Here is a 23,817-nt window from a genome sequence, read left to right on the forward strand (position 1 = left end):
TGCTATCTTTGGGCTCATGGCTTTGTCCTGCAATGAATCAGATGACAAACGCAAGCACATTACTTCCACTAAAGTAAATACCAATTATAAAAAAACGCCCATTATATAACACACTAATTCTAATCTAAGAATCTTTAAAGTACCCACCACCGGAGCCTATGCTAGTATGCGTGACACCTGTCCACCATAAGCATAAATAAAAAAAGGCTCTGGAAAAAACTCCCCGTGCCCTCACCACAAGAGGTTTAGAAAAGGAAAGGAGCAGCCTGCCCCATTTTCATTACGTTAGGGCCTGATTCAACAGATGGCACCTCCAGACCTGATTCCACGAATCCTGGCATCTCCATGCTGCTCCTAGAAGTCTTTGGCGCTATGTTCTTATCCAGGCCCCTATTTATGGAGGTGCGGGGTCCCTTACGTTCATCCCAGACCCTTTTTCCAGGTCTATAGGTGGCCCAAGCTGACTCATACCCCAGGAATACTGCCCCGTTACACTGGGTATGGACGCTGGGAGGCCCCTGCCAGTTAGAATGAAGGCCGGACAAAAAAATAACAAACATTGTTTGGAGCTCCTGTCTGGCTGGAGGAAACACAAATACTATTAGGCTAATGCATGTGTGGTACTTTTATAATGTGGATTATGTGTTTCCTGTGCTAGGTGGGAGGAGCCTATCCCCGAGCTGTCCTGGAAGATGACTTGGGAAAAAATATCTGACTAACAGCTAGGCAAACAATAAACTTTGAACTAAGAAGGAGTAGCCAAGCAAAGACAAAACGGAAAAACACATCAGCAAGATGACAGAAGAAACTAGCCTAGGTGAAAAAACTCAAGACCTTCCTCTTTTGGCAGATGATCAAAGCTCGCCACAGTGCCTAGAGGCGATTCAGTTCGCATTGTGCGCTATACAAGTATTTCATTCATTCATTCATTCATTCATTCATAGGAAGATGTAACACAAGACAGGCACAACAAACAGAACAAGGTGCGAGGAAGAAGATCCACACAACAAACAGGACAAGGTGCAAGGAAGAAGATCCGCACAACAAACAGGACAAGATGAAGGAAAAAGACTGTCAAAACAAACAGGACAAGGTACAAGGTAGAAGCAGTAGAACTAGGAAAACTCACAAACTGACAAGTGCATAACTCAGACAAGCAACGCAAGCTGTAAAAAGTTTAAATAGGACAATGAACAAGGCAGAAAAATACAAATCCAACAAGGATACAAGACAGAAACCAATGCATATAGGCAAGACTCATATTCAGCTATAATTCACAATACAAAACACAAGCTAGTATAATATAGTTATAAGAATAAATGTCTGGTGCTAACTCAAATCACATAAATCAATGAAAATCAGTATACAACTATATCTGTTCATTCAGCCCAAAAATAATGTTCCACAGTAAAAAGTGAAAAAAATTAGAATGTCCTCAAAACAAATCCAATAACCGTGGTATAAGAAGATATGTGCAGTAGCAAATAATCATTTTAACTGTACCCCACCATCACTTGTGTGTAAGAAATGCAAACTCACCAGATATCTAAATTAATCAAGCCTTGTAACAATCAGATTCCTTGGGTGTCCCTGTATATCTGAAGAGGATGGGTCTATGCTCAGGATAAATCTCCATAATTTAATATACCAAAGAAGCCCGGAAGAAGCAAAGTAAATATCTTAGAGCAACAAGTTTATTGCAACAAAAGTCCTAGCACATAAATAACAAATGCGCACTTACATTTTAAGGTGCTATAAGTCAGCACCAACATGTAAAGCCAGCCTGGTACTAAAAACGCTGTCTCTCCAAGTTGCCCATCCTCTTCAGATATACAGGGACACCCAAGGAATCTGATTGTTACAAGGCTTGTTTAATTTAGATATCTGGTGAGTTTGCATTTCTCACACATGAGTGATGGTGGAGCACAGTTAAAACTATTGCTACTGCACATATCTACTTCTACCACAGTGATTGGATTTTTCTTAATGGACATTCTCTTTTTTTTCCACTTTTTACTGTGGAACATTCTTTTTGAACCAAATGAACATATATAGTTGTATACTGATTTTTCTTGATTTATGGGATTTGAGTTAGTGCCAGACGTTTATTCTTATAACTATTATGTAAGGTGGATTTATTTCACTTGAAAAGGGGCAGCTTTCTTTATATTTAATATATTTATTTCTATATTTATATTTATATATATATATATATTTTGGCGCCACCACTTGTTATTCAATAAGGGGCTCAATGGGTGTACATGGCGCCCAGCTACAAGCTTCATGCTACTCTAGTAACTCAGGGTGATAGCACATCTACCATAGTAAAAGTATTTATTAAATCCAAATCCAAATATTATCATTTGGAATGTACAAAATAACCACTTGACAACAGGGCACTTAAACCCCCCCCCCCCCCCCCCCCGTGACCAAACCAATTTTCAGCTTTCGGTGCTCTCACACTTTGAATAACAATTACTAGTCATGTAATACTGTACCCAAATGATTTTTTTTGTCCTTTTTTTCATATAAATAGAGCTTTCTTTTGGTGGTATTTGATCACCTCTGGGTTTTTTATTATAAATGAAAAAAGTCTGAATATTTTGAAAAAAAAATTCTTTGTTTCTGTGATAAAATTTAGCAAATTATTAATTTTTCTTCATAAATTTTGGCCACAATTTATACTGCTACATATCTTTGGTAAAAAAATAACCCCAATTAGTGGATATTATTTGGTCTTTGCGAAAGTTAGAGAGTCTACAAGTTGTGGTGCAAATCATAAAAAATTGATCACATCTGATGTACTGGTGGTCTATCTCATTTCTTGTGACCCGAACAAGCCAGGAAAGTACAAATACCCCCCAAATTACCCATTTTTTGAAAATAGACATTCCAAGGTATTTAGGAAGATGCATGGTGAGTTTTTTGATGTTGTCATTTTTTACCACAATTCTTTGCAAAATGAAGATTTTTTATTTTTCCACAAAATTGGCATTGTAATTGAAATAGGTTATTTCTCTCTCATGGCATGTGTACACCACAAATGAAACCCCAAAATACATTCTGCTACCCCTCCTGAGTATTACAACACCACATGTGTGGGACTTTTTCACAGCCTGGTCACATACAGAGGCCAAACATACAGGGAGCACCATCACGTGTTCTAGGAGCATAAATTACACATCTAACTTGCTGACTACCTATTACACTTTTGAAGGCCCTGGAGCACTAGGACAATGACACGTGACACTGACGTGGCACTGATGACAGATGGAACTGATACGTGGCACTGATGGCATGTGACACTGATGACATATGGCACTAATATGTGGCACTGATGACACGTGGCACTGGGACAGATGGCACTAATACGTGGCACTGATGACAGGTGGCACTAATACGTAGCACTGATGACAGATGGCCCTGATAAGTGCCACTGATGGCATGTGACACTGATGACAGATGGCACTAATATGTGGCACTGATGACACGTGGCACTGGGACAGATGGCACTAATACGTTGCACTGATGACAGATGGCACTAATACGTGGCACTGATGACATGCTGCACTGACAGATGGCACCAATATGGCACTGATGACACGTGGCACTGATGACAGATGGCACTTATATGTGGCACTGGGGACAGATGGCACTGTGGGGACTTTGTTTTCACTTTTTTTTTATATTTCACTTACTTACTCTGTAGCCGTTCGCTCTCCCTCCTCACATGCTGTCTCTGTGTGAGAAGGGAGAGCGATGCGCAGAGGAGAAATAAACAGGAGGACGTCCAGGGATGCCCTCCCAGCAATTGGCATCCATGCTGTAGCCGTCTTTCGGCTACAGCATGGACGCCTAGTGGTTAAGTATATATGAATCCTCTATATTGAACAATACTAGACCACAAATCCCTATGTACTGTGACAAATGGATAAAATATTTTGGTTCTGATACACAGTCAGGCGACTGGCGCAAAATGTGGGAGGCCCAATTTTAATTCTAATGTCCTGGTTCTTGAAAACTCTTTCAAAGTTATGTCTCATTGGTATTTTACCCCAGCTAGGATCCCAAAATGTTTACAATCGTATCTGCCCGTTTCCAAGGTTGCCCAGATTAGGGCGATATAAAACATATATGGTGGGCCTGTCCTAAAGTCTGGAGGTTATGGATTAGGTTGTAAACATTGTTCTACGCGGTTCTCCATGTGAATTTATGGAGAGACCAATGGGAGGCACTTTTACATAAATTTATCGCTGACGCACCCTAATCAATCATATTTTCCTGGCAACAAAGCAAACTATAGCACATCATGGAAGACACCACTTCTTAGCTTTGAAGAGGTTAAGAACCGGGTTCACGGTAAGCTCATTAACAAGACTGACAGCGATCCCTGAGGAAAAGTATGATAAATTCCAACAGACTTGGCAACCTTGGATAGACCATTTCCCACCTTCTCAAATGACCTCTCGATTTTTAGAACTGTAGAGATTCCATGTGGTACAGCTTAAAAACCTCTGTGGTACCCATCTCTCTTCCTTCTCCATTTCCCTTCCCTCTCTCACTCTCTCTTTCATTCTCTATTTTCCCTGCTGCCTGCCTTATGTGCTTCCCTCCCTCATTGTTGAGCTCCTGTAGGCTCCGTATGAACAAATATGTAAACAAATGACCCTTATGTCTTAAGCGCTCAACTTATTCTGACAAATTGATGTCCTTAATTTCTGTACTGCTTTATTTCTCTTGTTATATTGGAAAAAAAAATAAAAAAATCTTAGTAAAAGAGAAAAAGTATATATGAATACAAAAGGGGAAGGTTAATTCTAATGTATAATTGCATCAATGCAACACCAGGGAGCAGCTTTAGAGCTTGTTCACAACTTGACTAAATTTCTAATGCTTAACAGATACTTCTTTAGCGTTAGTACGGGTGTTAGACTTGCGTTAATGAGCTCTAGTATGGACATTAGACTGGCATTTTACAAGCGTCAATGACATGGCACATTAAAGCCTCTTCACAAACGCCTATTCAATTACAGTAAATTAACTAATCTTAACTCCCTGCAACTGCCTGCCAGAACATTTGCGAGGTGTTACCATAGGCTTGAATGGGAGGTGTTGAAAGTCTTCAAACGCCTCCTGACTAGACATGAGGCTACGATTTGGAAGCAACGCAACGCTAACGCTTCATGTTTTGATAGTTTGAACAGCACTGTTTGCTGTCTATTGTATCTTGTGCATAGGCGTTTAAGTAGTGTTTTTAAAACCTCTGAAACGCTTGCTTTTAATGCCAGTGTGAATTTAGCCTTAAAGTGGAGCTTTACCCATAACAACTTAATCAAAAAAAAAATAATGTTCTTTAGCAAGGAACATACATTCCACATTCATAAATATGCTACCAAGTTAGTGTGTGCTGTAAATTGCCTCCAGCATTGATCCTGTGCCTTCTTTCAAAAAGCTGCCATTTTGCTGAAGCCCAGAGACCCTGAACAGCAGTAAATCATAAAGCAGAACTAAACCCATTGATTTAAAGTTTTCAAAAAACTGTTCTATTCCTGGAATAACAGGATCGCTAACTGTCACATTTACTTGTGTTCTCAACCGAACTGTCAAACCATCAAATGGCTGGTGTTATAACTGATCACATGTGCAGCACCATGACAGTTGCAGATGAAACAGAAACAGTTTCCTTGGCTGTAAAGAATAGGAGGGTTTAATTCCACTTTAAGGTTGTCAGCAGATCAACCTCTACAAACTCAGCAGTGCCTAAAATTAGAGACCAACTGAGCATGTGCAGTGCAGGGTGAGACAATGCATTACTGAATGTTAAACAGTATAGGTACTTGTATTTAATGTTTTACATAACTATACCTGAAAAAGGGGCCAGCCTAAAGTGACCTAAAGTGATCTAATGACTCAATTTTCCGACTAAAGTTCCACTTTAAGTGTTAATGGCCTTCCTTCTTTTAACATAGCATTATTAATGTGTATTTTATTCAAGAAGGCAAGCAAGGCATTATGAGATGTCCCTTCAAGTTTATTATCTCAGCTGGCTACGGTTTATTTGGAACATTTCTTCCCCTGTAAATCTCAGTCAGTAGAAGCTAAACTGATTGCATGGTATACAAAATAAAGCATCAGTTCCTACTGGTGAAATAAAGTAATCAGAGAATAGCAGCATGGGAATTGCCCTTGAATACCAGTTTCATTCAAAAGATCTGATTCAGTGACTCTGTCCAGAGGCCAGAGAGGTAGTACATGGTCAGTACTATTCCTTTGAAGTTCCCCCCAGAGCTGGGAAATATGGTAAAAGTGGAGAACAATATTCCCTCTGTACCTTTTTTAAATTTAAATAATGATGCAAATAAGTTACACAAACTCTACACCACCTGGCCAATAATAGCTTAGAAGAGCCAAGTGCCAAACAGCATCAGGCATTGGTATTTTAAAAGAAATTCCCAAGCTCCCCTCATGTTGAAGGGCATACATACTAGTGTCCGTAAGATGGGGGTCTGCACGCTCACCAGTCCTTTGATACCAGCACATATATTGTGTATTGGGCTTTGTTAGAAAAAAAATTAGAGCAATGGATAAATAAATGAAATGAAAATGCTGGACCATTTAAACAGGCAAAGCTTTGTAACTTTCTGGTAATGTAACTTCCTGCTTTTTGCAAATTCCTACCTGTATATGAGCCAATAGTAATGGGGAGGGACCCAAAAAGCTTGCTTTTCAAACCAGCCCAGGAAATGAAAGCTGCTGCATTTTTGTGTAGGCGGCTCTTAATAAAAAGTCTGCTGTGTGTAGGAAAGCACTGACAGCATGGTTCTACTTTCTCCTCATGCAAGTAGGTTTCCTCCAAAAATAGAATATTCCATGTTAAAGGATAAATTCACCTTTCTTAAAAAAAAAAAATTATGAATGCAAATTTTTTTGCAGGTAAAAAATTGTGCATTTATTTTTTCATGGAAAGCATTGTACCCTCACTCAGAAGAACAGGTGCAATGCAGGGCTCCTGCAGAGTGTGAGTGCATCTGTCTGCTCATACGTCGTACGGGCAGGCAGGTACATGTTGGCAGGGAGACTCAATTAACTATCTAGAGCGCTCAACCGCACCCTAGTAGTAGACTGAGAACCACAAACCGTCAGCTAAAAAGGCTGTCAGTAGTCGCAGTTCATTTACTCACAGATTTCTGTGGATTGACACAACCGTGTGGGCGGAGAAGATCAAACGGTGGTTTAGGGCTCATTTACACGTCTGTTCAGACCTGCCAATCCTGAACAAATCAGCGGCTAATGAGAGCAGGCCCAACTACAGACACATTCTTCCCCCTGATTTGTTCAGGATTGGCCGGTCTGAACAGATACAATGCCTGGTAAGGGCATATTGGCCCCATAAACACCAAGGAAGCTTCCATCTAAATCCCAGAGCACATTATTAGAAAAAGGACAAACGATCATCTGATTTTCCCAGAAATTTCCGTACCATGCTGAAAACAAGAATGCTATTAATGGTATGAAAATTCTCGTACCACAGAGGAAAACTTCCCATGTACGTAGCTTGCGTTCCAATGTAGAACTGCAAGTGATGTAATGTGCATGTGACCTTTTATTCGCAAATAAAATAAAAAAACGTGTGCTGATAGAATTCTCTTAAACCTTGAGGTGGTTAACTGTTCGTATGCCAAAACATGAGAGTGTGAGGCAATACTTTATGGCATGGGTCTTTAAACTATGGCCCTCCAGTTATTCAGGAACTACAATTCCCATCATGCCTAGTCATGTCTGTGAATGTCAGTTTTACAATGCCTCATGGGATGTGTAGCTTCGCAACAGATGGTGGGTTTACATCCAACTGAGGAGTGGAGACATGTTTGCTTACGCAGTGTGGTGTCGGACCAGTTTATTAACCGACGGTTCATAGATTCTGTTCTGTATCAAATTTATTAATGCACTAATTTTTGTTTTGTACATCACAGTTTGGTGTGTAATTCAATGTGTTTTTGGTAGTCTTTACCCTCAGCGCTACTGTTTACCTTTATATATTATACATCTGGTAGATTTTTACAAACTAAAAATATAAACAGGATTTCGGCAAGCTTAAAGTAGTTGTAAACCCTTCCCCACAACTTTGTCCCATGTAAAACTGCATAAAAAACCCTAATGAACACTGCTTGTAGATATCTCCTTACTTGCTTAGTATTGTTGTAATCATTTTTAATTCTTTAGAATGACATCACTGAGCATGCCCAGATCTCCCCTGATTTACAGCACACTCTCTATGTGCTTGTCTATCTGTTATCAGGACTTCCTACGGCACACAACACTGATATCCTAGGAGCCTGCAGAATCATTCAGAGCTTCCTCCTACACACCATGTGACCATGTGACACCACATGCAATGTAAACCTGGCCATTACTGCAGTCTTATCACCTGAAGCTGACAAGAGTGACAAAGGCAAACATTAGACAATCGGCACAAGTAAATACTATGAAATAAAACAAGTCAGCTATGAACAGGGAAGCAGGGTTGCCATAGAAACATGGATTGAGAAGGAGGCTTGGTTAACAGTTCAAGTGCTCAATGTAAGGGTGGAAATACACTCCACTGTGGACTTAGAAAACAATATTTAAAGTGGTTGTAAACCCTTACAACCAACTGTGACCTACAGGTAAGCCTAGATTAAGGCTTACCTGTAGGTCCAAGAAATATCTCCTAAACCTACACGGTTTAGGAGATATTTGCCGAAATACAGGCACCGCTGTCTATGGCGCATGCGCCGTAGACAGCGGCGCGCAGGCGCACTGAGCGCGCCGTGGTCAATGGAGATATGCCGCTAGTGGCGGCTCCCGTGCGCATGCGCGGGAGTGACGTCATCGCGGCTTCGCCGAATGACAGCGGCGGAGCAGCGAGACCCACCAAGAAGATGGATGCGCCAGACTACAGGGGACAGCGGTGACATCGCTGGCTCCTGTGTCAGACAAGTGACACATAATGGACTACTATGTGAAGCATAGTAGTCCATTATGCTTTACCTTTGCAGGGAATGAAAGAGGAAGTAAACTCATCAGGGTTTACTTCCTCTTTAAGATGGCGCTGCCTAACCCATGGAAACAAGTTTTTAAAATTTCTTTAAACATTAAGTAATATGCGATTTGGGCTGGATTACAGTGGCTACATTACTTTACTTTGTTTCGGCATTTTTCTCTTAACGCCTCATTCAGATGGGTGTACGTAAAGGACAAAGTCATCTTTCCAAAAAAATAATAAACGCAAATTTTTTTGAAGGTAAAAAAATATGCATTTATTTATTTTTTGTTAGAAGCCTGTAAAGCATTGCACCCCGATCAGCAGATCTTGGGTGTAATGTCATGATCCTGCAGACTGTCTGTGTAGCTGTCTGCCCTCTGATATGGGCAGGCAGTTACACTCTGACAGGAAGACTCAATGAATTACCTAGAGTGTTCAACAGCACCCTGGTAGTACATTGAGAACTACAAATCGACATCCACATAGACTGTCGGTACTTGTAGTTTTCACATTCACAGAACACTGACACGGCCAGGCGGGTGAAGCCCGGCATGGCCAAATGTTTTTTTTGAGTGGGGAGAAGATCCCCTACTTGCTGTCAAAAAGGTGCACTTATCCTTTAAGCATACACCTGTGCAAGGGTTGTGTTTTGCCAACAAGAGATGCACAGGTAATCCGTGCAGGCAGATCCATTCATATCAATTGGGGCACCGTGGCTGCACATCCACTGCTCCCAATTCTGTGTGCAGCAGCCCCCCTAATACCTACCTGAACCCCATCTCGATCCAGTGATGTTGCATGAGAGCCTCAGCTGTCCGGGGACTCTTTCTCATTGGCTGAGACAGCAGCAGATGCCATTGGTAAGCAAAGTCAGTGAAGCAAAGCCATTGGCATGCAAAGTCAGTGAGTCAATAAGGAGATAGAGGGGCAGGGCCTAGCCACGGCTCCGTGTCTGAATAGACACACAGAGCAGTGGCTCAGCTCGGGTGCCCCCATAGCAAGCTGCAGATGGGAGGTGGGAGGGGCCAGGAGTGTCAGCGGGTGACCTGAGAATAGGAGGAACGAGACTTTAATATTACTTTAAGGACGAATGTCCTGTGAATAGCACAATTTTCCTTCCTTCATGTTTATACATTTTCTCCACTGTAACTATGGAGGCAGCCACGGCTGTCGCACAAGCTAATCTCCAAACACATATGCCTTTGTTTTTCTTTATTATATGGTGGGATGATAGGACTGGTGGTTCACAAAATTAAGATAAGGTTCTTTGAGCTGTCTTTTCAGCTCACAGTAGTTGACAAGAACACTGCATTTCTGGCAAGGTCAACAATTATTTTCTGTACTTGCTTAAAATGTTCCTAGCCTAAAAAAGGAAATTGAATGCAGACACCACATCTAAAGTCTTATAAGCTGCAATATAAAACTATTTTTTGTTTTTGGGTTTATACAGTTTAACTGTAAATATTGAACTGCTTCTGTTCAATGCATAATGATGTAGGCTTTGTCCATATGCTTCTAAAACTAACTTGAGCAAGTTCAGCTTTGTTATATGAAGAGTTGTAGCCACATCGTCAATTTACATATGCAGCATCTTAAAAATTAGATTTACAATTGCAGCCACCTCCGGTTCTTACCCTCCGCTCCATGCTCACCACTGCCACCTGTAAACACAGAAGCCTTCTGTGTTTACAAGGACAGTTGTCCTCTCAGCAGCTCTCACAGATCCCTGCCTGCTCTGAACTCACAGGGATGATAAGGGAGATGCAGATACGTGTGCAGTGTGGTATGGGGCATTACGTGATGAGCTGCACTGTGATCTCCATCTGTGACTGGGTACACAGGTGCTGACCAATGATATCCCTGCAAGTCAGAGAGAGGGGCGGAGTCACCTACACTGCTGGAGTTATGAGGGTGGCCGGGTAGGCGAGATGCAAGGAAGCTTTTGGGGGGGTAGCAGCTGAGGGCTGTGGAGGAAGATGTGTGCAGGGGTGGTGGATGTGCGAGAGTGGTGCAGAAGTCAGAGCGGAGGAGGGATGGAAGTGGGATGTGGAATGCCTGTGAATAAACCCGCACTCCGTATGTAGCCCTCTCTGTACACAAAGCACTCCTGAACTCTGCAGTTTGTATATAGCGCATCCATGAACTTCACACATAACATACTCCTGGTATTTATTGCCCCTTTAAGATCCTCCCACCATTGATGCAATTTGGCCACACCCACCGTTCGATGTGATTCTCCTGAATGATTGTAGTCCTACTAATACAACCAGGCCTTTGAGGGCAACCATATTGCTAATGTGGCCCACGATGAAACTGAGTTTGACACCCCTGATGTAGAGGATGCCTGACATCTGACTTCAAGCTATTTACTTCTGACTTTGGAAAAAAAAGGCAAAGGGGGATAGGAGGGACATTCTTTATGCAAGCAGCAATGCTGCCACAGTTGCAAGGAAGAGAAATATGATTTCTTTTTGTTGTTGGAAAACATTTTGGTTGTATGCATGCGCCGTAGACAGCGGTGCCTGTCTTCGGGCAAATATATCCTAAACCGTATAGGTTTAGGAGATATTTCTTGGACCTACAGGTAAGCCTTAATCTAGGCTTACCTGTAGGTCAAAGTGTGTTGTAAGGGTTTACAACCACTTTAATCACATAAGTCAAGATATACTAGTGGCTTACGCCATGGCTCCTTTACCCAAAATGTTACTACCAGTTCAGATACTTTAGAGTTGACACCACATACCTAGTTATAATGTCATCATCCTCGTGTGAAGTCTCTTTTCCCAACTGGCAGTCGCTGTCGCTTCCATAACCAGATTTTAAATCGCGCTCTGCTGTTTCCATTAGCTCTAGACGTTGGGTAATGCTGCAAATTCTCGTGCCAGCACGGAGAGGCATTGTGTGCGAAAACTGCCAGCCTCCTACACCACTTTCTGTGCGACAACCACCAAGAGAGGGAGCTTCTCCAGCTTGCAGTCGTGGGCTAGCCTGCCCATAACGCCAAGACACAGGGGAAGAACGATTGGAGAGGCTGGAAACACTGCGAGGGTTGGCATCGTCACTGTCATAGCAAGGCATATCTAAGGAACTAAACAGAACAGAAAGGCATAATTACTGACTGTATGTATAAAAACCTTGATCTGAATTACAAGAGTTGTTTGATTGTCATATAAATAATCAGTACTTTGTCGTTATGTGCACTATCACATTTCAACTTTCATAGTTTTAGAGCAGCCAAATAAAAACTATTTCTGAGTGGTTGCTACAAATTCCTTTTTGATTTGTTAAATAGAGGTATATTTACAGGGAAAGCATATCTTATTTATCGTTATATTACCGTATAAATGAAAGCCTTTTTAATTGTTGCTATATTCAATTAAATACTTGCAATAGCAAACCCTGAATCTGTTTCTGACTATTTCTTTTGGAAATACAGAGAATATTCAAAACATCCTCAAGCATTCGTTTCTTAGTAGTCTTTTTATTGATGGGAAGACTAAAGCCTGACTTTGCCAGTATTACCAGCACAGCCAGCCCCACTTAATTGAATGACCACACTGCAGTGCCAGGATTCACCATTTGGTGATGCTGCATGTAATTTACACTACCTTTTATGGTTTTGTTCTTGGAGGATATTACTATTTTGTATTATCACAGTATCCAAAACCATACAAAGCAGAAATACCTCTTACATTTACATGAAAAACTGATTTCCAGATGTTTACTCAAAACTGTAATTCACCCTAGTATAGAAATACTAAAGCTGACACACTTGCATTGTCCACTAAAAATGCAGTAAAATCTGTGTCTTTCCTTACAACTTACTTATATACATTTTCTAAATAAGCATGTCTTCCAGCATCTGTTGGCCAAAACAGCTCAATGGGTATGTGTGCTTATAGCCATAGATGACAATTACATGAACAGCTGCAGTGCATGTGCTTGTGTGTACGTCTATAGACAAGCTAAATCTGTTTCAGAAAGATCAATAACCCAAGTGCCAGGCACATTTCTTTACTGGATCAATAGTTAAATGCGGCAAACAGGTATTGAACTGGCTGCACAGGCACTGCTTAATAGTAGTGCTCTTGTGTTTTGAAAGTAAGAGCTATCTCAAAATGGAGTCACTATTCTTGGGGAATTGGCCACATTATGTATAATGCCCTATTTGTATAATACCTATAGTACCAGTCGCTGCATCATTTCCAAAAAGTTTCTCCCCAACACAGGTAATGCTGTACAAGATTAGCTTTTCCTTGGGAATGATCAATAACAAACTATCTGTAATTTTTTCAAAAAAGTGCAAGAATTACCAAACACAGAGTTCTGGTTAACACCATATTAGAAATTATGAGTTCCAGATAAGGTGCCAATGACTAGAACATCCTTAGCAAGAATGCAGGTGGAACTTGTCTAATTTAAAACAGAAATTTGTGATTTAAAAAAAATAGTCACTTATGCTTTGCTAGTCCCCTGCCGTCTCTGCAGTGAGAACTAAGAGATCAAACTCTGCTGATCGCTCAGCTCTGAGCAGAGAGCCGTAACTGTCAGTCAGCTGCTGTCTGCTCTCCCCTCCAGCGCTCACTGGAGCGCTGGGCTGTAGAGGGGTCGAGAGGGGCTGGCTCAGGCTCTCGGGGGTTTGCGGAGAGGCTCAACCACTTGCCGGTTCAGACTTCTGGGAGGATACTGACCATATAGTTGGAATCTTTTCCAAGCCTGGACTAGCTGAGTGACGTCAGTTAACAGAGGGCTTTATCCTGCTGTTGGCTAAAAATTGATCACATGAGTGAAGAATGAAATGGAACTTTGGCTTTGGAAAAAGCCTTGGCCATACGCTACTAGCATTTGTTGTGTCATCATGTCAAGATCAAAAGGAGCACTTTAAGGTCCTCAGAAGGAAGGTTGTGGATGTCTAGAAGCCTGGCAAAAAATTTACAAAGATTGCCAAATAATTTAAAAATATTTTCTCCATTGTATGTAAAGTATTTTACTTTCAAACGTTTCAAACAACTGCTAATTTGACCAGGACTGACAAGTCAGCCCAAGAGCTGACCATTTGATGCTAAACATCTAGGAAACCTCCAAAAAACTGCAGGATCTGCAGGCAACTCTTGAGAAAGTTGGTGTCAAACTGCAAGCATCTATAATCAAAAAAGTTTTAACCTATTTAATCTGCACAGGCAGTGTGCCAGGAAAAAGCCTTCGCTGTCCAAAAAGAACATTAGATCAAGATTGGTTGTCATTAAACAATTAGACAGTGATCAGGCCTTCTGGAACATTATGATGTGGACTGATGACTGCAAACCAAATACAGCTCTTTGGGATTAGAACCTCATGCCAACTGTGAAGCAGGTTATGGTTTGAGGTTGGTTTAAAGTGGAAGCATTATCAAAACCTAACGCTAAACCTACTCTCTGCCACATTGTAAGCCTACTCAATATAGCATTGTAAAGCAAAAACTGCTATACTTACCTGTTCTGCAGTCACTCCAGTCCGGTCTCCAGCGGCGAATGCTGTGTGCAGGGGACAACCTACAATGGCTGGGAAATGCCAGGGAAGTGATATCTCCTCTCTTGCACACTCCCACACTGAAGCCGCCAGCAATACTGCAGTGGACATTCTGACACTGGTGCTTTTTTGGGGACCAGTGACACGAATAAATTGATCAGTGCTAAAAAATATGCACCGTCACTGTACTAATGACACTGACAGGAAAGGGGTTAAAATCAGGGGCGATCAAAGGGTTAACTGTGTGCCTAGCTAATTTTTCAGTGCTTTGCAGGGATACAAATTCCATCCCTTCCCTCCTGTCAGAATGGCAAGCTGCCTTGTTTACATAGGCGGACTGCTGTTCTGCCTCTCTGCCTGATGATCGTCGGGTACCGGTGGACATCGAGTCTGCGGTAACCGCTGATTGGCTCCCGCTGTGTGTAATCATGTTGTTTAATCAATGCTCTGCCAACCCGCAACAGTTGGATCACGTACAGTGCATCTGGAAAGCATTCACCGCGCTTCACTTTTTACACATTTTGTTATGTTACAAATTCCAAAATTGATTCAATTCATTTTTTTCTTCAACATTCCACAAACAATACCCCATAATGACAACGTGAAATAAGTTTGTTTGAAATCTTTGCAAATTTATTTAAAAAAAAAACATTTTTAAAATGACATGTACATGAGTATTCACAGCCTTTGCTCAATACTTGGTTGAAGGATCTTTGACATTAATTACAGCCTCAAGTCTTTTTGAGTATGATGCTACAAGTTTGGCACACCTATTTTGGGTAGTTTCTCCCATTCTTTATTGCAGGACCTTTCAAGCTCCATCAGGTTGGATGAGGAGGGTATGTGCACAGACATTTTCAGATCTCTCCAGAGATGTTCAGTCGGGTTCAAGTCTGGGATCTGGCTGGGCCACTCAAAGACATTCACAGAGTTGTCCTGTAGCCACTCCTTTGTTGTCTTGGCTGTTGTCCTGTTGGAAAATGAACCTTTGCCCCAGTCGAGAGGTCCAGAGTCCTCTGAAGCAGGTTTTCATGAAGGATGTCTCTGTACATTGCTGCATTCATCTTTCCCTCGATCCTGACTGGTCTCCCAGTTCATGCAGTTAAAAAACATCCCCACACCATGATACTAACACCATCAAGCTTCACTTTAGTGATGATACTGGCCAGGTGATTAGCAGTGCCTGGTTTGCGCCAGATATGACACTAGCCATTCAGGTTTGATCTTCATTTCATCAGACCAGAGAATTTTGTTTCTCATGGTCTGAGAATCCTTCGGGTGTCTTTTGGCAAACTCTAGGCGGGTTGTCATGTGCCTTTTATTGAGGAATGGCTTCAATAACTGGCCCCTCTACCATGCAGGCCTGATTGGTGGAGTGCTGAAGAGATGGTTGTTCTTCTGGAAGGTTCTCCTCTCTCCACAGAGAAATGCTGGAGCTCTGTGAGAGTGACTATTAGGTTCTTGGTCACCTCCCTGACTAAGGCCCTTTTCACCGAATGGCTTAGCCGGGTGGCCCGCTCTAGGAAAAGTCCTGGTGGTTCCAAACTTCTTTGATTTTATGGATGATGGAGGCCACTGTGCTCATTGGAACCTTCAGGGCTGCAGACATTTTTCTGTACCCTTCCCCAGATCTGTGCCTCAATATAATCCTGTCTCAGAGGTCTACAGAGAATTCATTGGTTTGTACTTTGACAGGCACCTTTAACTGTGGGACTTTATATAGACAGATGTGTGCCTTTCCAAATAATGTCTAATCAACTGAATTTACCACAGGTTGATTCCAATCAAGTTGTAGAAGGATCTCAAGGATGATCAGTGGAAACAGGATGCACCTGAGCTGAATGTTGAGCGTCATGGCAAAGGCTGTGAATACTTATGTGATTTATTTCTTTTTTTTTTTTTTTTAATTTGCAAAGATTTCAAACTAACTTTTTTTACATTGTAATTATGGAGTATTGTTTGTAGGATTTTAAGGAAAATAATGAATTTAATCCATTTTGGAATAAGGCTGTAACATAACCAAATGTGGAAAAAGTGAAGTGCTCTGAATACTTTCTGGATGAATGGTATATATACATGATCATCCTGAGTCATCCTGTAGAAGTAAAACTGCTATATGGCAAACTTTAACCACTTGCTTACTGGGCACTTAAACCCCCCTCCTGTCCAGATCAATTTTCAGCTTTCAGCGGTGTTGCACTCTGAATGACAATTGCGTGGTCATACAAAACTGTACCCATTTTTTTGCCCACAAATAGAGCTCTCTTTTGGTGGTATTTGCTCACCTCTGCGGTTTTTATTTTTTGTTAAAAAAAATGTAAAAAGACCAAATAAAAAAAAAAAATGTTTTCTTTTTTTATTTTTGTTATAAAATTTTAAAACAGGTAATTTTTCTCCTTCATTCATGTACGCTGATGAGGCAGTACTGATGGGCACCGATAGGTGGCAATAATGCGCACTGATCAGTTACACTGATAGGTGGCACTGATTGGCACAACTAGAGGGCATTGATAGGTGGCACTTGTGGGCATTGACAGGTGGCCACTGTTGGCACTGGCAGGTGGCAATAGCAGGTGGCACTGGCAGGGGGTACTGGTGGGCACAGATGTGGTATAATTGTCTCTGCCTCTTCGGAACCGATGTCCCTTGCAGATGAACCGGTGATCGGATTTTTTTTCTCCTCACACTGTCAGCATGAGGAGGAAAAATAAACGATTACCGAGCTTTTGTTTACATCATGTGATCAGCTGTCATTGGCTGACAGCTGATCACATGCTAAGGGGCCGGGACCGGCTCCTTACTCAGATGAGTGAGCACCCGAGTCTCAGTGACTCGGTGATCACAGCGCACTCCGTCATATGACGGCCTCCCTGAAATTCAGGTCCATGCTGTGACCGTCATTCGGCTATAGAGCGGACGTCAAGCGGTTAAAGCGGATCTTTAATCATTTTTTCATCTTTCCATCTATCAAATCCTCTGCCCTTGTTGTTTTAACTTTAGATAGTAAAACATTTTTTTTCTGACAGTAAATAGCTTATACATACCAATACCTTCAGATTGCCCACTGTCTTTATCATAACCCCCAGGTCCATGCTTCAACCACTCCCACATGGGTATGGGTGTACCTAACACCAACCTCGAGTGTAGCCAAGGGTATATTTATTTTATACGCCACATTAGGAGAAAATGCACACTTACTAATAAGTGCAAATCTTTGGGAAATTACTCAAAAAATATATTGCACAGATGGTACCTTAAACTTTCAGTGCTAGCAAAATACAAAGGCAATATCTCTACAAAATGCTGGAGGGGGTGTGACCTTGTGGGAACGCTGAAACGTATATTATGGAATGGTTTTGGACTGACGTTTTCTCATTGTTGACTACCATCTCAGGGATTCACATTCCATTACCTGACTTAGTATTACTTAATCTAAACACAGACCGTACTCCCCCTATTAACCGTAAGGTCATTACTCACATCCTACTTGCAGCCATACTATTACTGACTAGATGCTGGAAAGCTAAAACTCCTCCAACACTGATAGATGTTATTGCAGCAACACAAACCCGCCACACGTATGAGCTTCTGGTTACTACTAATAAAGTCCATTATCTCAGTGAAAAAGTCATGAATTTTGTGGTCCAATTGCTATGAAAGATGCGTAAACAATTGATTTAAATTTCTGGGGATGTCACCAAGTGTCTCTCCTCGCTTTTCTTTTTTTGTACCATACCCATGTGCACTATCTGTACTCTCAGGAATGGATATGTTAATGATACCTTTGAATACTGTACCTACCTCTTCTGTTCCCAGTTATACAGTATGTCACTTGAAATAATATGATGTTTGATACTAGCAACATATGTTAATATACTGGATTGTTCATTCTATGCTTAAAAATCAATAAGAAATCTATTGAAGAAAAAAAATACTATATACAGTGTTTCTTTTTTGGTAAAAATCCTAGGCTTATGATATCATGCATAGCTCTCTCTCACTCTCATGAGAATTTGCCAGGAAGGGAGGGTGTATGAATCAAAGGAGGGCCAATGAGAGCTGCAGAGCTGGAGGTATGCCTCTGTGTAAATCCAGGAAGTGAACAAGCAACAGTTCAGCTGCCCACACTTAAAATGGCTGCATTCAGACTCAGTGGAGGGAGAATTCAGCAGCATATTTGGCAAGTACATAATCACAGTATATATAAAATAATATGTAAAGGGATTGGAGGGAAGCTTCAGAATGGCAAAGATGTTTTTATTACAAATTATGTGAGTAGACTGCAGTTCTTCTTTAACCACTTAAGGACCGGGCCTCTTTTTTAGATGTGGTGTTTACAAGTTAAAAACATTTTTTTTGCTATAAAATTACTTAGAACCCCCAAACATTATACATTTTTTTCCCATAACACCCTAGAGAACAAAATGTCAGTTGTTGCAATACTTTCTGTCACACCGTATTTGCGCAGCAGTCTTACAAGCGCACTTTTTTTTTAAATACACTTTTTTGAATTAAAAAATAAGACAGCAGTAAAGTGAGCCCACTTTTTTTTATATTGTGAAAGATAATGTTACGCCGAGTAAATTGATACCCAACATGTCACGCTTCAAAATTGCTCCCGCTCGTGGAATGGCGACAAACTTTTACCCTTAAAAATCCCCATAGGTGACATTTAGAAAATTCTACAGGTTGCATGTTTACAGAGGAGGTCTAGGGCTAGAATTATTGCTCTCCCTCTACCGATCGCGGCGATACCTCACATGTGTGGTTTGAACACCATTTTCATATGCAGATGCTACTCACGTATGCGTTCGCTTCTGCACACAAGCTCGGCGGGACGGGGCACGTTTAAAAAAAAAAAACTTTTCTTATTTATTTTACCTTTTATTTTTTATTTTTACACTGTTTTAAAAAAAGAAAAATTGCGTTAATTTTATTCCTATTACAAGGAATGTAAACATTCCTTGTAATAGAAAAAAAACCATGACAGGACCTCTTAAATATGATATCTGGTGTCAAAAAGACCTCAGATCTCAATGTAATGCAATTACAAAAAAATAAATAAAAATGGCCCTTTAAGAGCTATGGGCGGAAGTGACGTTTTGACGTTGCTTCGGCCCTGCAGTGTCATGGAGACGGCCATCTTCCCCTCACTCGTCTCCATGCACAGCCGGCAAAAGGACCGGATCGCCTCCGCCACTGCCGACGGAACTGGATCATGGTGGGAGAGGGGGGCCATCTCCCGCCGCCGATGAAAGTGATCTTTCGGCGAATCCACCACAGAGACCACTTTTATCTTGTACCGGACCGCCGGCCAAAAACGACAATACCGGGTAACAACGGTATTCATCCCCAAAGTGAGGATGTACATCGGCTAGTGCTTAAAGGAGAAGCACAGCCAAAACAGCCACTGGCGACCTGTCATTATAATAAACAGGCCAGGCTGCTGAAAGTTGCAGCAGGAACTGCTGCAACAATTCGTAACAGCCTTAGTCACTAGTGAGAATACAGCTTAACAGATCCACCAAGGATTGGCTTAAAATTAAAACATGGACAGTGGACTGACATAGTCAAAGCCCTGATATTAATCCCATTGAAATGTTGTACGGGATTTGAAAGGGGAGGTTCATGCAAGGAAATTTACAAACATCTTTTGCAGCCTTTAGGATATTTACATGGAGAAGAGGCCAAAAATTTCAGAGTTGATGTCAGACATCAATGCAATGCACACAGTTGCAGAGTGGTTGCAGTGCAGCCCCATTCACCTAGGGGTATACTTAAAGAGTGCCCTGACTGGAAAAAGATTGAGAAACACCGACATCTCTCCATTTTCCTCCTGAAGCCGCTGAACGCCTGGTGGGAGAGGTGGAGAAGTGTCGGGAAATGGAGAAATTTGTTCCTTTGCACGCAGCCACCCACTTGCAACCGGGCCCTGTTGTTCCACCACCAAGCTCGCAGTAAAGGGCCCTGTCAGGGGGGCCCTTCATGGTTTCTTGCATCGGGGCCCTGAAGGTTCTAGTTATACCACTGGACAACACTATCACTAGAAAAAGACAATTCTGAAGGCTGTTTCTATTTTTTCTGTGTTCCCCTTTTTGCTCCTGACCACACTATTTAGGCTGTGTTCACACTAGTGTGAATTGGAATGCGGGTTTCCCCGCATCCAATTTGCATGACAGGAGATTGCGACCGGCTCTCTATGGAGCCAGTGCACACATCTCTGTGGCGGCTGCAGAGTGACTTGCACAGGAGTCCTGTGTGACTTTGGCTCAGTTTCAGGTCCAAATTCAGGCAAAAATTCATCCCTGAAATGGAGAACAGGGACACACCAGACCCCTGCTGTGGGCTGCAACCAGCATTAGTGTGAACCCAGCCTCAGTCTACAACAGCCACATTCACAGAGTAGGGTCGCCACCTCATCCCTTTAAACCCACACACATATTAATTACACAGGTTCTGTGGCTGATCGCTTGGTGCCTTATCTGCATTAAATTAGCCTCAGAACCTGTGTAATTAATATGTGTTTGGGTTTAAAGGGATGAGGTGGCAACTATAATACACAGCCATTTTTTTACTAATATACCATTACATATATTCATTTTATAACATCACAAACTAACAAAGTTAATTATATTTTAATAGGTAATGGTCACCTACCTGTGTGTTACCTGAGAACCTCGAAGGCTTGACATGGTTTCCTCTAAGTTTTGCCTCAAATCCAAGACATTTTGAACAGTTCGTTTCCTCTGAGTCTCAGGATCTATCAAAACAAAAGAGACAGCGTTTCAGCACAGAGCTGCATACAAACCATTTCCACTTCTTCAGTAGATGCTATCCAGAGCAACAAAATGTTGACGATCCATAAATTAAGACCTATGAGTAACTTGCATTAATTACAGACAGTTTCTTTCCTTTGAATTGAGGATTTAGAGGGCTGCTGTGAGGGAGGTGTTACTTGCTTTACCTCAGTATATGGTCGCAGGCAAACTTCCCACAGCAGGTTTGAATTAGTGCCTCTTTCGGGGCCTCAGCGCTAGAATTAGAGATCATAGGGAGTAGACGGTTGGTTTAGAGGAAATATGGGTTGGGACCCTCAAATTACCACTGGTAACAAGTATTTTAAAAAGTGAGAAAAAAATACCTTGTATGTTAAGAAGCCATTTGTTAGAACTTATATTCCTTAAATTACTGTTAGGCATGATATAACTGTACAGCTGATACTTTCCCACCACAGCCTTTCACCCATTGAAATACAGTGAAAATGTTTAGTTGAATATTTGAAATTGAGATTCAAAAGATGCATTTTTTTTTCCTGATACGTTAAAAGAGAAGTATGGCGTTCACTTTTATTTGGTGAATCATACTTACCTAGCTGGATGCAGCAGCAGTCCAATGTAGCATCTGTCCCCCACTGGCACTAACAGAACCAGTCTCACTGCTCTGCTTCGGCCCTCCACGCTCACTGAAGTGCTGGGCTGTGAAGGGGGCGGGAGCGGCTGGTTCAGGCTCTCAGCGGCATGATAAGAGGCTGAACCAAGTGCCAATCCAGGCCTTTGGGCGGATCCTGACCATATGGTCACGATTCTTACCGAACCTGGACCTGACATCAGCCGACAGCTGAAAACGGGTGGGTGACAGGAGTGCAAAACAAACTGCACTCTTGTGATCCACAGGAGAAGCCCAGACAAACAAGCTTTTGTGCATCTGGAGCCTGCAACTTTAGGCCTTAAAGCTGAACAGTAAAACTAAAACACCTACTGTGCAGTGGGGCTGCACCCACACTGCAAGGGTTAACTGCTCATTTAAGTCTGGGGGATATAGAAAAGCACTTATTATATACCCGATCCACCACTCCTGCAGGTTCCTAGGTTGCTAAACCTGTCACCACTGCCTCTTCTCCACTCCAGCGGTCTAGGGTCCTCTGACATCATCAAGGCTTCTGCAGGGACCATAACACTGCATTATGCCAAATAAACCCCAATGAATGCAGCTTCACACCTCAGATCACCCCAAATCCTGCACCTTTACACCTTCTGCCACTTCACACATCAGATAAGAGCCAATTCCTGCTCGTTCACACCTCAGATGAGGCCCAATTTGTGCACCTTCAGAGCTCAAATTAGCCCAATTCCTGCCACTTCACACTTCAGATCATCCACAATTTCTGTACCTTCAAATCTCTAATAAGCCCAGATGAATGTACCTTCACACCTCAGATCACCCCAATTCCTGAACCCTTACACCCTAGATCAGTCACAATTCATGCACTATCAAACCTCAGTTCAGCCCGAATACCTGCACCTTTACACCTCATATCAGCCCAATTTCTGCACCTTCACACTTCAGATCAATTCCAATTGCCGCATTTCTAAATTAGTAGTTCCCAACAGCTTGCTAATTACCAGTCCAATAGGAGAGCAGGCAGCCTGGGGCATCCATTTCAACATCAGGAACAGATCTAGCCTGTCTGCTGTGGGGTTGCAGTAAACAATGTCAGAGGGTAGAGGATGGGAGGTCAGCAGTTTGAAGGGCAGTGTACAGGGGTCAACAAAGCAGAGGATTGGAGGACAACAGGGGAGTGTACAGGAGTCAGTAGGACAGAAGACAGGCGTCAGCAGGGCAGTGTATAGGGGTCAGCAAAGCAGAGGACAGAGTTTAGCAAGGCAGAGGACAGGGTTCAGCATGGCAGACTATGGGGGTTAGCAGGGCAGAGGTACAGCGGCACAGACATCCAACTGAAATCTGGGTAGACACAGCACCCACTAGATCCGGTCATGCTGAACATCAGATTCTATGTCAACAAAATCGACCAAATGAGGTGAGCGGGAGGTGGCTGGCCTTGTTAATGTGTGGGAGGGTGTCCCAGAACTTATTTGCGTTCCATCAAATATATGCGGCTTCGTGCTGTGTTTAGCATGCATGCCAGGGGTTGACGACCCCTGGTGTAGCAGCTCTGTCACTCTCTCACTATTGTATCTTCTTTTACAACACATTTCAAGGTTAGAGACTGTTAAATCATGAATTAAAATTAAAATTATGCTCTTCAACTTGTCTAATCACAAAATGCATGTCGTCATTACACGCTGACGTAAAATAGGCCCAAAAAAGCACACTGGTCCAAAAACACATTTGGTTTCTATCAAAAGGGCCCAAATACTTTGTAATTCTTTTATGCTGCATATAAATATATCAGTTTAACAAATTATACAGCACTTTACAATACTTATCCCTGAAGGCACCTATCTAATGTCTCCATCACTGACATTCACTAAAGGAAGTTTAGG

General features: G+C 42.0%; 1 protein-coding gene across 9 annotated transcripts in view; it reads right to left on the reverse strand.

Moving 5' to 3' along the window:
- Nucleotides 1-23,817, reverse strand: part of NAV1 (neuron navigator 1) — a 269,078-nt gene that overhangs the window by 174,957 nt on the left and 70,304 nt on the right. For all 9 annotated transcript variants that reach the window (XM_077481467.1, XM_077481466.1, XM_077481464.1 and 6 more), the window contains exons 2-3: nt 21,191-21,293; nt 11,769-12,113 (exon numbers count right to left, since the gene is read on the reverse strand). In XM_077481467.1, the coding sequence (XP_077337593.1) occupies nt 11,769-12,113; nt 21,191-21,293 (448 nt within the window). The remainder of the gene's footprint in view (nt 1-11,768; nt 12,114-21,190; nt 21,294-23,817) is intronic.

This window comes from Lithobates pipiens, unplaced genomic scaffold, assembly GCF_037356315.1.
Source record: "Lithobates pipiens isolate NorthernLeopardFrog02 unplaced genomic scaffold, aLitPip1_a1.2 Scaffold_16, whole genome shotgun sequence".
Classification (NCBI taxonomy): domain Eukaryota; kingdom Metazoa; phylum Chordata; class Amphibia; order Anura; family Ranidae; genus Lithobates; species Lithobates pipiens.